General features: G+C 48.6%; 2 protein-coding genes across 2 annotated transcripts in view; both read left to right on the top strand.

Annotated features, from left to right (window-relative positions):
• The window catches only part of TSPEAR (thrombospondin type laminin G domain and EAR repeats), a 164,217-nt gene that overhangs the window by 15,335 nt on the left and 134,298 nt on the right, over positions 1 to 14,584 (top strand). The window lies entirely within an intron of this gene.
• Positions 10,891 to 11,692, top strand: LOC109560983 (keratin-associated protein 12-2-like). Its single transcript, XM_070781585.1, has one exon. It carries the CDS (start codon positions 11,044 to 11,046, stop codon positions 11,356 to 11,358), a length of 315 nt encoding a protein of 104 aa, XP_070637686.1. The 5' UTR covers positions 10,891 to 11,043; the 3' UTR covers positions 11,359 to 11,692.

Genomic DNA, 14,584 nt, shown 5'->3' with positions numbered 1-14,584 from the left:
TAGGTTCTTCTTCACTGTACCACCAGGGTAGTCTGAGAACTTGTATCTTTTATTCCTTCATTCTGCTAATGCAGTATTTTACATTGGTTGATTTTTTTTAAAACAATGTTGAGCCAACCTTGCATTCCTGGTATAAATGGCACGTGGTCATGGTATATAATCAGTTTGGTATGCTCTTGGAGTCAGGTTCCTAGTGTTTTGTTGAGCATTTTTGCATCTATGTTCATAAAGTATATTGGTGAATATTTTTCCTTACTTCTGGGAAATGCTGGCATCACAGAATGAGTTAGGAAGTGTTCTCTCGTCTGGCTTTTGGAAAAGCCTGAGAAGGTTTGGTGTTAGTTTATTATATGCTGGTAGAATTTACCAGTGAAGCCATCTGGTCCTGGGCTTTTTTCCCTGTGAGAGTATTAATTAATAATTCAATATTTTGTTATAGGTCTGTTGAGATTTTCTGTTTCTTTTTTTGTCAGTTCTGTTCATTTGTATATTTATTGAAAAATTTCTATTTCATCTAGGTTATAAGTTGTTGGCATACAAAATTGTCCTCGGTATTCTTTTATAATGCTTTTTATTTCTCTGAGGTTCATGGTAATATCCGTACTTTCAATTCTGAATTTAGTTACTGTACCTTCTCTGTTTTTTCTTTGCTAGTCTATCTGTATATCTTTCCAAGGAGTCAAACTTGGTTTTGTTAATTCTCTGCTGTTTTTCTGTCTGTTATGCCATTTATTTTCACTCTAATTTCAGTATTTCTTTCCATCTTTAGATTTAGTTTGCTCTTTTCTAGTTCTTCAAGGTATAACATTAGTTTATGGATTTGTGGTCATTCTTTTTAATATTTATTTAATATTTGGCTGCACTGGGTCTTAGTTGTGGCACGTGGGGTCTTCTTTGCAGCGTACGGGTTTCTTTCTAGTTGAGGTGTGCAGGCTCAGTAGCTGCGGCTCTCTTAGTTTCCTGACCATGAATCGAACCCACATACCCTGTATTGGAAGGCAGATTTTCAACCACTGGACCACCAGGGAAGTCCCTATTCTTCTTTTTTTTTTAAAGTAGGCATTTAGAGGCTTAAATTCCCCTCTGCCTAGCCTTCACTGCATACCATAGGTTTGATACATTGTGTTTTCATTTTAATTCATTATCAGTATTTTCTAATTTCCTGACTTTTGTCTTTGACCCCATTTAAAAAAATAATCTGTTGTTTAATTTCGACATATTGTGAATTTTCTAGTTTCTTTCTGTTATTGATGTTTAATTTCATTCCATTGTGATTGGAAAAGACCCTTTGTATGATTTCAGTTTTTTTTTTTTAATTCACTGAGGCTTGTTTTTTGTCCTATATATGGCTTGTCCTGGAGAGCATCGAATGTGCTGTTGATGGGTGGTGTGTTCTGTGTGTTTGTTTTGACTAGTTGATTTGCAGTGTTTTTCGAGTCCTCTGTTTCCTTATTGATCTCCCTAGATGTTTTATCCATTATTGAACATGGGGTTTCCAAAGCCTCAACTGTTATCACAGAACTGTCTGGTTCTCACTTCAATTCTGCCAACATTTGCTTCATATATTTTTGGGTCTCAGTTGTGTGGTGCATATATATTTTTAATCCTTATATCATCTTGATGAATTCAGCCTTTTATTAATACATAGTGTCCTTCTCGTGCATTTTTGTGGTTGGTATAATGTGGATGAGTAGGTCCTTGGTAAGTGTTATGTGTCAGTCTTTCAATTCTTAGTGTGTTGATGGGGACTTGAGAATTCTTGAAAATAATAAGTTTATTATAGAGGAAGACAGCTATAAGTCATGGCTAGTTCTCTGCAGCCAAAGATGGAGAGGCTCTATACAGTCACAAAAACAAGACTGGGAGCTGACTGTGGCTCAGATCATGAACTCCTTATTGCCAAATTCAGACTGAAATTGAAGAAAGTAGGGAAAACCACTAGACCATTCAGGTATGACCTAAGTCAAATGCATAACAATTATACAATGGAAGTGAGAAATAGATTTAAGGGACTAGATCTGATAGACAGAGTGCCTCATGAACTATGGACAAAGATTCGTGACACTGTACAGGAGACAGGGAACAAGACCATCCCCATGGAAAACAAATGTAAAAAAGCAATATGGCTGTCTGAGGAGGCCTTACAAATAGCTGTGAAAAGAAGAGAAGCAAATAGCAAAGGAGAAAAGGAAAGATATACCCATCTGAATGCAGAGTTCCAAAGAATAGCAAGGAGAGATAAGAAACCCTTCCTCAGTGATCAGTGCAAAGAAATAGAGGAAAACAACAGAATGGGGAAGACTAGAGATCTCGTCAAGAAAATTAGAGATACCAAGAGAACATTTCATGCAAAGATGGGCTCAATAAAGGACAGAAATGGTATGGACCTAACAGAAGCAGAAGATATTAAGAGGTGGCAAGAATGCACAGAACGGTACAGAAAAGATCTTCACGACCCAGATAATCATGATGGTGTGATCACTCACCTAGAGCCAGACATCATGGAATGTGAAGTCAAGTGGGCCTTGGGAAGCATCACTATGAACAAAGCTAGTGGAAGTGATGGAATTCCAGCTGAGCTATTTCAAATCCTAAGAGATGATGCTGTGAAAGTGCTGCATTCAATATGCCAGCAAATTTGGAAAACTCAGCAGTGACCACAGGACTGGAAAAGGGCAGTTTTCATTCCAATCCCTAAGAAAGGCAATGCCAAAGAATGCTCAAACTACCGCACAGTTGCACTCATCTCACATGTTAGTAAAGTAATCCTCAAAGTTCTCCAAGCCAGGCACAATATGTGAACTGTGAACTTCCAGGTGTTCAAGCTGGATTTAGAAAAGGCAGAGGAAACAGAGATCAAATTGCCAACATCTGCTGGATCATGGAAAAAGCAAGAGAGTGCCAGAAAAACATCTATTTCTGCTTTATTGACTATGCCAAAGCCTTTGACTGTGTGGATCACAAGAAACTGTGGAAAATTCTGAAAGAGATGGGAACACCAGACCACCTGACCTGCCTCTTGAGAAATCTGTATGCAGGTCAGGAAGCAACAGTTAGAACTGGACATGGAACAACAGACTGGTTCCAAATAGGAAAAGGAGTATGTCAAGCCTGTATATTGTCACAATGCTTATTTAACTTCTATGCAGAGTACATCATGAGAAACTCTGGGCTGGCTGAAGCACAAGCTGGAATCAAGATTGCTGGGAGAAATATCAATAACCTCAGATATGCAGATGATACCACCCTTATGGCAGAAAGTGAGGAAGAACTAAAGGGCCTCTTGATGAAAGTGAAAGAGGAGAGTGAAAAAGTTGCCTTAAAGCTCAACATTAAGAAAACTAAGATCATGGCATCCAGTCCCATCACTTCATGGCAAACAGATGGAAACACAGTGGAAACAGTGACAGACTTTATTTTTTGGGGCTCCAAAATCACTGCAGATGGTGACTGCAACCATGAAATTAAAAGACACATACTCCTTGGAAGAAAAGTTATGACCAACCTAGATAGCATATTAAAAAGCAGAGACATTACTTTGCCAACAAAGGTCCATCTAGCCAAGGCTATGGTTTTTCCAGTAGTCATGTATGGATGTGAGAGTTGGACTGTGAAGAAAGCTGAAGGCCGAAGAATTGATGCTTTTGAACTGTGGTGTTGGAGAAGACTCTTACGAGTCCCTTGGACTGCAAGGAGATCCAACCAGTCCATCCTAAAGGAAATCAGTCCTGAATATTCATTGGAAGGACTGGTGTTGAAGCTGAACCTCCAATACTCTGGTCACCTGATGCGAAGAGCTGACTCATTTGAAAAGACCCTGATGCTGGGAAAGATTGAAGGCAGGAGGAGAAGGGGATGACAGAGGATAAGATGGTTGGATGGCATCACCGACTCAATGGACATGAGTTTGAGTAAACTCCAGGAGTTGGTGATGGACAGGGAGGCTGGCGTGCTGCAGTCCATGGGGCGGCAAATAGTAGGACATGACTGAGTGACTGAACTCAGTTGAATTGAGTTCATCATACTGTTTAACAATTTAAGACATTGGAGACATACAGGTGAAGGTCATTTTTTGCTGTCAGTTCTCTACCTTTATATCCAATGATGATGTGCATGCCAACTCCATGATTCCTTAAAGCTTGTAGAGAGAGAGAGAGAGGGACTCAAAGTGACAAGGCTTTAATACCAAGTCCTGGGGAGACACTTCAGAGGAGAAGACATGTGTCAGAGAGAGAGAGAGAAAGAGAGGAGGGGAAGAAGAAGACAAAGAGGGGGATGAAGGATGGGCTGACAAAGAGGGGAGGGAAGGAAGACAAACTGACAGGTCTCTGGATTCCCCATCCCACTTCTACCTAAAGAAGCTATTTTATAAATCTGGACCATTTTGGTAAGTTTTCTAATTTTTTTCCTTTCCAAAGCTTCTTATCCTTGTTTTCTTGTTGTAGCATCTTATTGAATGTCTTTGAGTTACATTTAGGGATTTTTTAAAAATGTCTCTCCTTCTTCTCATTTTTTCTGCCTCCCGGTCTGGTCTTTCTTTATCATGCCACAACTTTTCCTTGTTTGCTGAGGTGAGGGTGAGGGTGGTCCTCGGTGGTCCAGGCGCCTTTCCCACTGTGCCTGTCACACTGTGCTGTATTAGAGGATTCTCGTCTACATGGGGAAGGTGACACCTGGGATTGGGGTGGGGGACTGTCAGGTGGTGGACTTCATTTTGGAGTAGGAGATGGGAACCCAGATGCAAGAACAAGTGAGCTATGTGCTGAGGTTGCCCGAAGCTCCCGAGTAGCCTTACCCTGACTCCTACCGTGAGGTATCCATACTGCTGCTGGAGAAGCACACCTCCTGGGTGGATGTGGGACAGCTGGGCACTCTCCCTGGGTCCATGTGGCCATGTTCCACCCTCCTTCCCCCAGGCCTGCCCGCAGGGAGCAGAGTGCCGTGGGGCTCCCAGGCCAGGCTGGTCCCCACCTCTGCTGCCCCGCCTTGTGGTCAGCACACTCTCCTCTGCCTCCATCTCAGGTGTTCAGTCCTTCATCTGTCTGTAAGATGATCCCCTGGGCCCCACAGTGGGTCTTGGGAAGTTTGGATGGGATGGTGGGTGGGCTGAGACCCCACCTTGAACTGGAAGACTGGCTTTCTCACAGTCACCCGCACTCTGCACATCTGGCTGACCTGGAGTCCACTGTTACGTCACTTGAGGGTCGGGACCTGGTTTCCTTGGGCTGCACCCCAGTTCACTTGGCTGTGGCACGGAAGCTCTCGGTTTAATTTCCCATCCAGAGCAGGAACCCCATATGTGGTTCCTGTTCTTTTCATGAATATTTTAATTATGATATTTTAACTATATTTTCAATTCTTTGTTTTCATTTTGTGAAAAATCTCAAACATACAGGAAGTTGAAAGGCTTAAACAGAGAGTATCCACACTGAGAGTCCACCACGGCCTCTGTGCTTTGTCTGCTTCCCCAGGTACTTGCCCAGGAAACCCTCGTCCATGTGTCTTATTTTCTGAAGGATTCCTAGGTTACCAACAGCAGTACATACCACTCGAACATGCTAGGAGGTGGAGCATTAAGTAGTGTTCAGTGGTCATGACCCAGAACCTCCCTCCCACTCCGCCCAGCCAACTTTACCCCAGCCTCCAGAAGCAGCCACTCTTCGTGTATTTTCAAGTCACACATTAGTTCAGCTCATCTCGGGGCTTCACCTAAATGGAGTCACACAGCAGGCGCCCTTGTGCCTGGCTCCCTCCACCAGCATGGTGTTTCTGAGGTTCATTCCGCTGTTGTGCTGATTTTCTTCTGTTGCCAAGTCGGGTTTCATGACTGGCTCCCCTGCTGACCTGGTGGCTAAGATGGTAAGGAATCTGCCTGTGATGCAGGAGACTCAGGTTCAGTCTGGGTCAGGAAGATCCCCTGGAGGAGGGCATGGTAACTCACTCCAGTATTCTTGCCTGGAGAATCCCACGGACAGAGGAGGCTGGCGGGCTATGGTCCGTAGGGTCGCAAAGTGTCAGCCACAACTGGGCGATAACACTTCCCCTGCTGACGGGCACATGGCTGGTGCCCGCTTCTGCCTGCTGCCTTCCAGCCTTTCAGTGCTTGAAGCCAGGACAGTAGCCAGGTGGCTTCTGTTCAGGGTGGCTCTGACTTGTAGGAAACTCTTTTCTTGAGCTTACATCCACTCCTCTGCCACCCTGGCTCCCAGTCCAGCCTTCAGTGAACCTCGCAGTGAACCTTATTCCTGGAAAGCCCTCTGGGAAATTGCAGGCAGCTGCAAGTTGGGCTCTGCCTACCCCCGCCCCATTACTCTTTCCTTAAAGAGCCCAGGATCAAGCTTCTCAATGGAGATGCTGCGAGAACGGCCCTTTGGATTCAGCAGCCTGGGCCACCCCTCCCCACAGAGTGCCCCCACCTCGATGTCCCAGCGGGGTGGCTTTCTCAGAAGAACCCCCACCCCAGGACAGGAGTTCCATGCTGGCCTCGGCTTGTCCAGGACAGCAAATGGCAAGGAGACAGGGCTTAGGGGAAAATCACAAAAAGCCAGCGTTGAGGCTCAGAGATTTATTTTTTATAGATCGCTAAGCTTTCATGAATAAGAAAAGTAAGGTGGATGTCCCACCTCTATGCGATGTGGGTCTGTCATCGATTCAGCACTGAGATGTGTGGACAGAATCCTGTTAATTAGACAAGGAGAGGCCTTTCAAAATCAATAGCAGAGAATCGATTTTCTGGATGATTTGTCAGTAGCAGGAAGGGGTTCCACAGGGGAGGGGCCTGCAGATGAGGGCAGGGCAGGAGGGCTGGCAGGCGGGGGCCACACACACGGTGGGCTGGCAGCTCACACGGACACACACTGCCGGCTGGCAGCTCACGGGCACACAGCAGGACGCCTGGCAGGGGCTGGGCTCGCAATAGAAGGCCACCGGGCAGCATGGGGATGGGCACCTGCCGGCAGGTTGGCACAGCAGAGACACATGGCGGGCACTGCAGGAGCTCCCGCAGCCCTGGGCAGGGCAGGCCGGCTGGCAAGAGCTGGGCACACAGCAAATCTCCTGGCAGGAGCTGGGCACACAATAGGCTGGCTGGCAGCTCACAGGGCAGCTGGTGTCACACATGGTGGTTTGGGGCTGGGTGGGGTCGGGACGGAGGACAGGTCTGGTCTGGAAGCTCCCTCCCTAGGCTGCCCCTTATACCCAGGCCGTGGCGTCCTGGCAATGAGGCACCGGGTGTCTTCTTAGTGGCCACCTGCTGTTTTTCCTCCTCCTCCTTCCCCCGAGGGTTTCTTCCTGGAGCCTCCAGCTGCTGTGACTCAGTTCAGGAAGCTCCCTCAGCTGGAGGCTGACAGTGACCCAGTGGCCCTGGGATTTCTGGAATCAGAGCCTGGGTTGGATGGGGAAGGGCCATCAGGCCAGGACTGGGTTCCCTCATGATTTTCAAGGTCCTCTCCAGTTTAACCACCCTGTCATCTGTCCACACAAGCACAGTCACACTCACTGCACCAATGACCCCATTTGATTTGTCATCCAGAAGGTTCTCCCTCAGGGTCAGGCGCCTCACTGGGGGGCTGTGGCCACATTTCTGCCATAATTATAGCAACAGGGCTCCAGCTTTGTGCTAAGTCTGAGCTAAGCATTTTACATGGAGTGTCTCATAACTGATCAGTTATCAACCCTGCCACCATTCAAGGGGCCAACACAGATATCCAGTCAGCAAGACCTGGAAGGTCCTGTAATGCGTGCAGGTTCCACCCCTGCAAATGGAGAAGCTCTGAAGCTGCTCAGTCTCGCTGTGGAATCTGTGGTCCTTACTTGGCGTCTCACGGAGCTGGGATTTAGGGGTTCACTGGTGACATAACCCACAGGCCAGAATCAGTTGGCACAGACAAGAGTGAGGGGCAGGCAGATGAAAATATTCATCTTGTTTGGCCCTGAAGAGCAAGGCTTAAGGGTGTGACTCCACCATGAGCATCCAACTCAGGATTGCCCAACCAGGTCAGGCAGCCCCAGGTAGGTCCCAGGAGGACTGGGGTGGAGAGAGGGCTGAACCACCTCCGATTCCTCTCCCCACCCAAGGGTCTGGTCAGCCAGGCCCTGTGAGGCAGGTTGGAGCCAGTGTGGGAGCCTGGGGTCCTCCTCCAGGGCACAGGGCAGCTGCCGGAGTGTGGATTACGAGTTCCTCCCACCCCACTCCCCACCGTGTGCTCTGTCTACACATCAGCCTTAGCACGTATTCTATGGTGGGTGCCGTTTATTGGGGTGGCCATCTCTCAGGACAGTGCTGCTCCCTCCTCAGAGGCTGTGTCCCCGAAACCCTCTGCCCCTGTGCAGCCCCTGTGTGACTGCTGGTGTGGACAGAGGGGACGGCCCTGGGAAGTCCTGTGAAGAGTCAAACACCCCAGTAATGAAGTCATCCTGAGGCTGAAGACCACCGTGGTCTCAGGGGCTAAAGCATGGTCAGAACTTGCAAAACTAGTGGACTGAGCTGACCTGAGACCACACAGCAAATGACCTCGTGGCCCCTAGACAAGCCCCTTGCGGCCCGTGATTTCATCCCTTCACACACTCCTCCTTGGGCTCTGACCACAAGTCAAAACCATAGCTAAAGAAAATCCAGGTGACTACATGTCCATGTGTGACCTCGTTACTGAATAGTGTCAATCCATTTGAAATTGTCAGTTGTCTTACAGGCCAGTCTCTAGAAGAGTGAAAAGCTAACCTTCTGTACTTGCCTGCTCTCTACCTCTCCTCTGTTCCTTATTCCTACCTGTACAGCCAGTGCCTACCTGAGCCCATTTCTATTCCACCTCAAGGAATATTCCACCTCGTATTTCTTCTAATGCAAGTCTGCTGGTGAGGAAGCCTCTTGCTTTTGTTTTTCTGAAATTGTTTCACTTCACCCTCAGCTTTGAAGCTTTCCTTTTCTTTTCTTCTTCGCTAGATCTAGAATTCTCGACGGGCAGTTTTGGTATTTTATCATTTTACTGATGTCACCCTACTGCCTTCTGTCTTTCGCTCTGTTTGATGAAGAGTCAGCCATGTTCTTTCTCTTGTATGTAGAGTGTTTTTTCTCTCATTGCTTTGAAGATACTTCTTTTTATTTGGGGTTTTCATCTCTAATGATTAAGTGCCCAGATGTGGTTTTCTTTATATTTATCCTGCTTTTGGGTTTTCTAAGATTCCTGGATCTGTAAATTGTTTCAAATCAGCTTCTGAGGTTGAATGTACATATATTTTATACTGTTTGATATGGTCTCACAGTTCTTCTCAGTTTTCTTAATTCTCCTTTCTCCTTCAGATTGGATAACTTTTATTCATATATCTTCACATCCACTCTTTCTTCTCCCACCTTCAGTCTGCTGTAAGGCCCACCCAACAGACATTTTATTTTAGCTATTGTGCTTTTCAATTCTAGAATACCCCCTCCCTCAGCTGAGATGTCCTATCTATTAAAAATTGCCATTCCTCAACTGAGATTCTCTATCTGTTAACCCATGGATATAATATTTTCCTTTGATTCTTTGAACACATCTTTCTTTGATTCTTTAAACATACAGCTGCTCTAGGTCATCACCTGCCAGACCAATATCTGGACCATCTCAGGCTGCATCACTGTGGTTTTTTCCTTTAACCATGAATTGTATTTTCCTATCTCTTTCTTAAAATTTATATTTATTATTTACTTTTGGCTGTGCTGGGTCTTCATTGCTGTGAGGGTTTCATAAGTTGTGGCTCCTGGGCTCTAGAGCACAGGCTTACTAGTTGTGACACGTGGGTTTAGTTGCTCCATGGCATGTGGGATCTTCCTGGATCAGGGATTGAACCCATGTCTCCTGCATTGGCAGGTGGATTCTTTACCACTGAGCCACCAGGGAAGCCCTTTCCTATATCTTTTATGTCTAGTGATTTTTGATTATAATATTAGAAATTATGAACATTCAGAGAGCCTGCATTCTCTTATCTTTTACTGATGATTCACTTTTTTGTCTAGTGAACAGTCACTTACTAACTGGTCGCCTTGAGCTTGTTTATGTGGGTTTGGTTTTACACTTTGTTAGGGTGTAACAAAGTGTAAATTTGTGGAAAGTCCAAAGTGCTTCCCGAGCTCTCCATTTTGGTGAGACTTCATTTCCAAACTGTCTTCCCTGGAAATCTTGTCGTGGGCGGGCCAGGCTGTCAGGATGGATCTGGAGCAGGTCCCACTCAGGGTGAGGGAGGGACCCCTGCTCCATAGGTACAGGTTGTGGGGTCTCAGTGGGAGGCCAGCAGAGGTCTACTCCTAATCCTGCAGCAGCTTCTCCATAGCGTCCAGTGGTCTTGTACTGAGCGTGGACAGCCCCTCCTTCTTCTGATTTCCTGGGGGTCCTTTCTGATGCTCCCCTGCTCAGATGCCCGGTGCTTCCAGTGCCGACCCCTGGCCCCTTCTGGCTTTGTCTCTTGCTTCTCTAACTATGAGGCTATCTCAAGATGAAGGGCTAAGGTCACCACCCACCAGAAGTTCTCTGGGACTCAGCCCTTTGTCCTCTGGACTCTATGGGTGAGGAGTCCCCATCCTTCCTGTGTCCTCTGGTGCCCCACCTGCAGCTTGATACCCTGGACACTCGGGTGTCAGACAGATGCACTCTGCTCTCCTTGCTCCACGGTAGAGCTGACATGGGAGGAGGGTGGTTTCCGTGGCTGTTTGAGGACCAGTATCACACAGGGAGGGACATCTGGAGATTTGTACAAAAGTGGGTCAGGTAAAATTTTAAGGAATGAAGCAGAATCCAGACAGAGCCAGTAAGGCACTCAGGCAGGATGCCAATACAAGAGCTTGAAGAGGGGCCATTAGTCATGAAGATAAGTAAAAGCCAAACAAGCAACTAAAAAATCTGCAACAGAAAACAATGTCCTGGGAGACAGCCCAGAAGAGGCAAAACAAGGAAGACAACAGTCGCGTTTGTGTTGTCCAGACGCCCACGGCTTGGGTATAAAGGCCACCCAGGGAGGCAACCTGCAGACATCACCCACCTTCCTCCCGACACCAGCCAGCCCCACGCCACCATGTGCCACACCAGCTTCTCCTCAGGCTGCCAGGCTGCCTGTGTGCCCAGCCCCTGCCAGCCATCCTGTCTGCCCGTGAGCTGCAGGCCGGCCGTGTGTGTGACTCCCTCCTGCCGGTCCGCTGTGCGCCTGCCCGTGAGCTGCAGTCCTGCTGTGTATGTGCCCGTGAGTTTTAAGCCGGCTGTGTGCCTGCCCGTGAGCCGCAGACCGGCCGTGTTGGTGGCCGCCTCCTGCCAGTCCTCCGGGTGCTACCAGCCCTCCCGCCCCACCCTGGTCTGCAGACCCGTCTCCTGTAGCACCCCTTGCTGCTTGTGATCATGAGCCTCTTCCCAGCTACTCCCAGTGCAGATGGGGTCACTCCTGCACCCCTCCCAGTACAAGTCCTCAGTGGGCCTCCAGCTTCTGCACGTGGCAGATGAAAAAAGCACACTAAACCGACTTCTGAACCCAGGCAAGAACATGGAAGGATGATCTGGACCCTTCTGTGAACTGCTGCATTCCCCCCAGGAAGCCCTGGTTCCCAGGGTCCTTCTCTGTCTCCAGCAGGAAACCACACCCTATGTGAGCCAAATAAATTGTGCTTTCCCCACGCAACAGTCTCTTCCTACTGTCTTTCATTTCTGTTTTCTGGCTAGCGAGGCTATTACCAGGGCTTCCCTGGTGGCTCTAGTGGTAAAGAAGGCAAGGCAGGAGACCCAGGTTTGATCCCTGGGTTGGGAAGATCCCCTGGAGAAGGAAATGGCAACCCACTCCAGTATTCTTGCCTGCGAAATCCCATGGACAGAGGAGTCTGGTGGGCTTCAGTCCATGGGGTCGCAAAGAGTTGGACACAACTGAGCAACTACAGCCACCACCAGGCTGTTACCAAGAATTTAAGGCTGATCACCTCTTCATTGATCCCTGTCCCCAGCGGCTCATGGGAAGGTGGGCGGTTTTGGGTGGAGGGAGTGGCCAATGAGGCCTGGGGGCAGGAGGCTCAGGCAGTGTCTTGCCTTGTTTCCCGCATCTATCACGCCCTGCCTCAGGGAGAGAGGCCAGCTTCTCATCTTGTTGGAAGACATCCCGCTTCCTGCGTCACAGAGTCAAGTCCATTGGGGCAGTTTGACTCATTTGGAGTCAGGTTCACAGAATTAGGATTGCTCTAGTTTGCGGCTTATGTCTCACTTCATATATCATCCATTTTAAATTGATCAATTAATGATCCCGTGTTGGCTCTTATAATAAACCTCATGAATGCCCTACCTAACATGGAAAGTAGAACATCAGTAATTTACCCCTAACTTCTTGGGTACGTTTCAGCTAGAAACATACGTTTACTATTCCATTACCTTTAACATCATAGAATGGATCCACATCTCTGTATTCTTGAAAGGTAGAATTTCTGATTTGCTGGTTTCCCACGATGTTGGAAGGGCGCTGTCCCAGATGTAATCTTCTGGAACTTATTTTTTTCACTCTTTGTACCATACTAGTTTTCCTCCACACGGCTGTGCCATGTGGTTTATCGGTCTAGACCCCTCCCTGCTGTCTGCTCGTGGGACTATTTCAGGTTACACCTACTCCAGTGGAGGGCTGGTGTGCAGGGGCCGAGTGGGCAGTGGGCGGGAGGACGTGGCTGCAGACTGTCCTTGCTCCTCCTCCTCCTGTTGGCATCTGTGACCTTTCTGTTTAGGCCAAGCCAAGCTCTACCCTGAGAAAGGTGCTCAGCAGAGAGAATTACAGCAAGGGGTAGAGGCCAGCCCTGCAGGATAGTGCCAGGCAGGGAACTGGTGTGCAAGGCGGGACCAGCTTCACCTAGCTGGAGATGTAGGAAAATTCACTCCCTGCCACATGCTCTGAAGCAGCCTCAAATTCCATGCCTTTTGTTTCTGGGGGTTTATTTTGTAATGGATTTTCCTGGGAGCTTTTCTAAGATGGTGAGATGGGTGTGGTTTGAGACACACAAGCACCATGGTGATTGGCTGTGGTCTGTGCTGAGCTTCCTTCCCTCACTGTTAAGGGTGGTGGCCGTCCCCGCCCACAGGCAAGAGGACACAGTCCCTCCTGGGACTTTCTCACTGCTGACAACCCGATTTCCAACCTTTTAATTTATGTCCTGGAGGCAGATGATAGAGCTGATGTGTCCAGGTGATCTGGAACGTACTCCTACTGTTTACATTTCAAGGACTTTGGGTAAAACTGAGCCAGAAATGGAACCAGTCAGCTTGGACGTATAGGCTCACATGCGTGTGCACGCCCACAGGATACACTATGCGGCACACACACACACACACACGTAAGTGCTCCCACTCGACATACACCGACGACGTGCCCACACGCAGCGCAAACACGTATGGGGCACGCACACACGTGCACACGCACACTCACGCACGCAGCTGCAGGCAGCACGGGGCGCACACCCCCTCCCCCCACGGTGCGGGCTTGCTGCACTCCGCGCACCGCGGGTCTGACGGCCATCGCGGCCTCCACAGCCCGCCTTGCCTGCGGAAGCAGAACCGGTTCTCTGCTTTCAGGTTAGTCTGGGCTCTACTCTCCAGGCCGCTGGTGGAGCTCACAGCACCGCTGAGCTCGTGTGGCCTGTGGAGGTAGGCAAGTGTGGGCTTCAGTCTCCGCTGGGGCAAGTTCTTTATCGGTTCTGAACTGCCTTTCCCTCATCTCAAGAAGGGAGCTCCCTTGCAGAGTTGTAGAAGAGATTAAAAATAACATATGTGAACTTTGGGCATAATGCTTGCCACATCAGAGTCTTAGAAAATGTTAGCAAACAGGCCACATGGTAAGAACCTCATATAATGAAAAGCCAAGGTAAAGAGCTGTGAGAACATAAGAGGGATTATGACAAGGGATTCAGAACCTGTGTGACAAAGACGGAGACTCAGAACTATGGCCCCCGGGTTTCCTGTCTCAGGGGTGCACGCGGGGATGGAGATGTGAGCCCCAGCTTCCCCGCGAAGCCCCGTCTCGGCGCCTTCGTCTGCCGCCCTCTCCTGGCTCCAGGCTGTTACTGCAGGCAGTTCCTCTGGCCTGTCTCCATCTGGACCACATGTGGGTGCTCCTACCAAATGCTGCAGATTTTCACTCTTTTAATTTCTTCCTTGTGTCAGTGTCTCTTGAGCATGTCTGTCTAGAAGTGCCCTGCTCGTGTGTGCGTGCCTTCACCAACTGCAGGCACACACACGTGCACACACACACACACACAGGTAGCCACACACACGTGCTGGACTGGCTCTGCCGTTGGTTAAGCTAGCCTATGGTAATTCCTGTGAAGCTCACTGAGAGGGTGAGGATGGTGTTGGGGGTACGGCAGGGGCTGTAGCTTTGTTGTTGGGTGGGCTGTGGGCAAGATGAAGATGCCAGCAGAGCTACAACCGGGAAATGGGTTTTACTGCCTTTGAAGCACCTTCCCTGGCTCTCCCCCCAGGAACCCCCATTTGAACTTGGGGTTTCTCTCCCCAGTGCATTTCTTCATCCAGGTTCTGAGACAATACATTAGATCCTCCAGTTCAGTTCAGTCGCTCAGTCGTGTCCAACTCTTTGCGACCCC

Source organism: Bos indicus, chromosome 1 (genome assembly GCF_029378745.1).
Source record: "Bos indicus isolate NIAB-ARS_2022 breed Sahiwal x Tharparkar chromosome 1, NIAB-ARS_B.indTharparkar_mat_pri_1.0, whole genome shotgun sequence".
NCBI lineage: Eukaryota > Metazoa > Chordata > Mammalia > Artiodactyla > Bovidae > Bos > Bos indicus.
Note: the sequence above shows the minus strand (reverse complement) of the source record. Positions and strands in the feature narration are given on the sequence as shown.

What these genes read in the sequence shown, in the direction of transcription:
- LOC109560983 (XM_070781585.1), top strand. Translation starts at nt 11,044, where the DNA reads ATGTGCCACACCAGCTTCTCCTCAGGCTGCCAGGCTGCCTGTGTGCCC.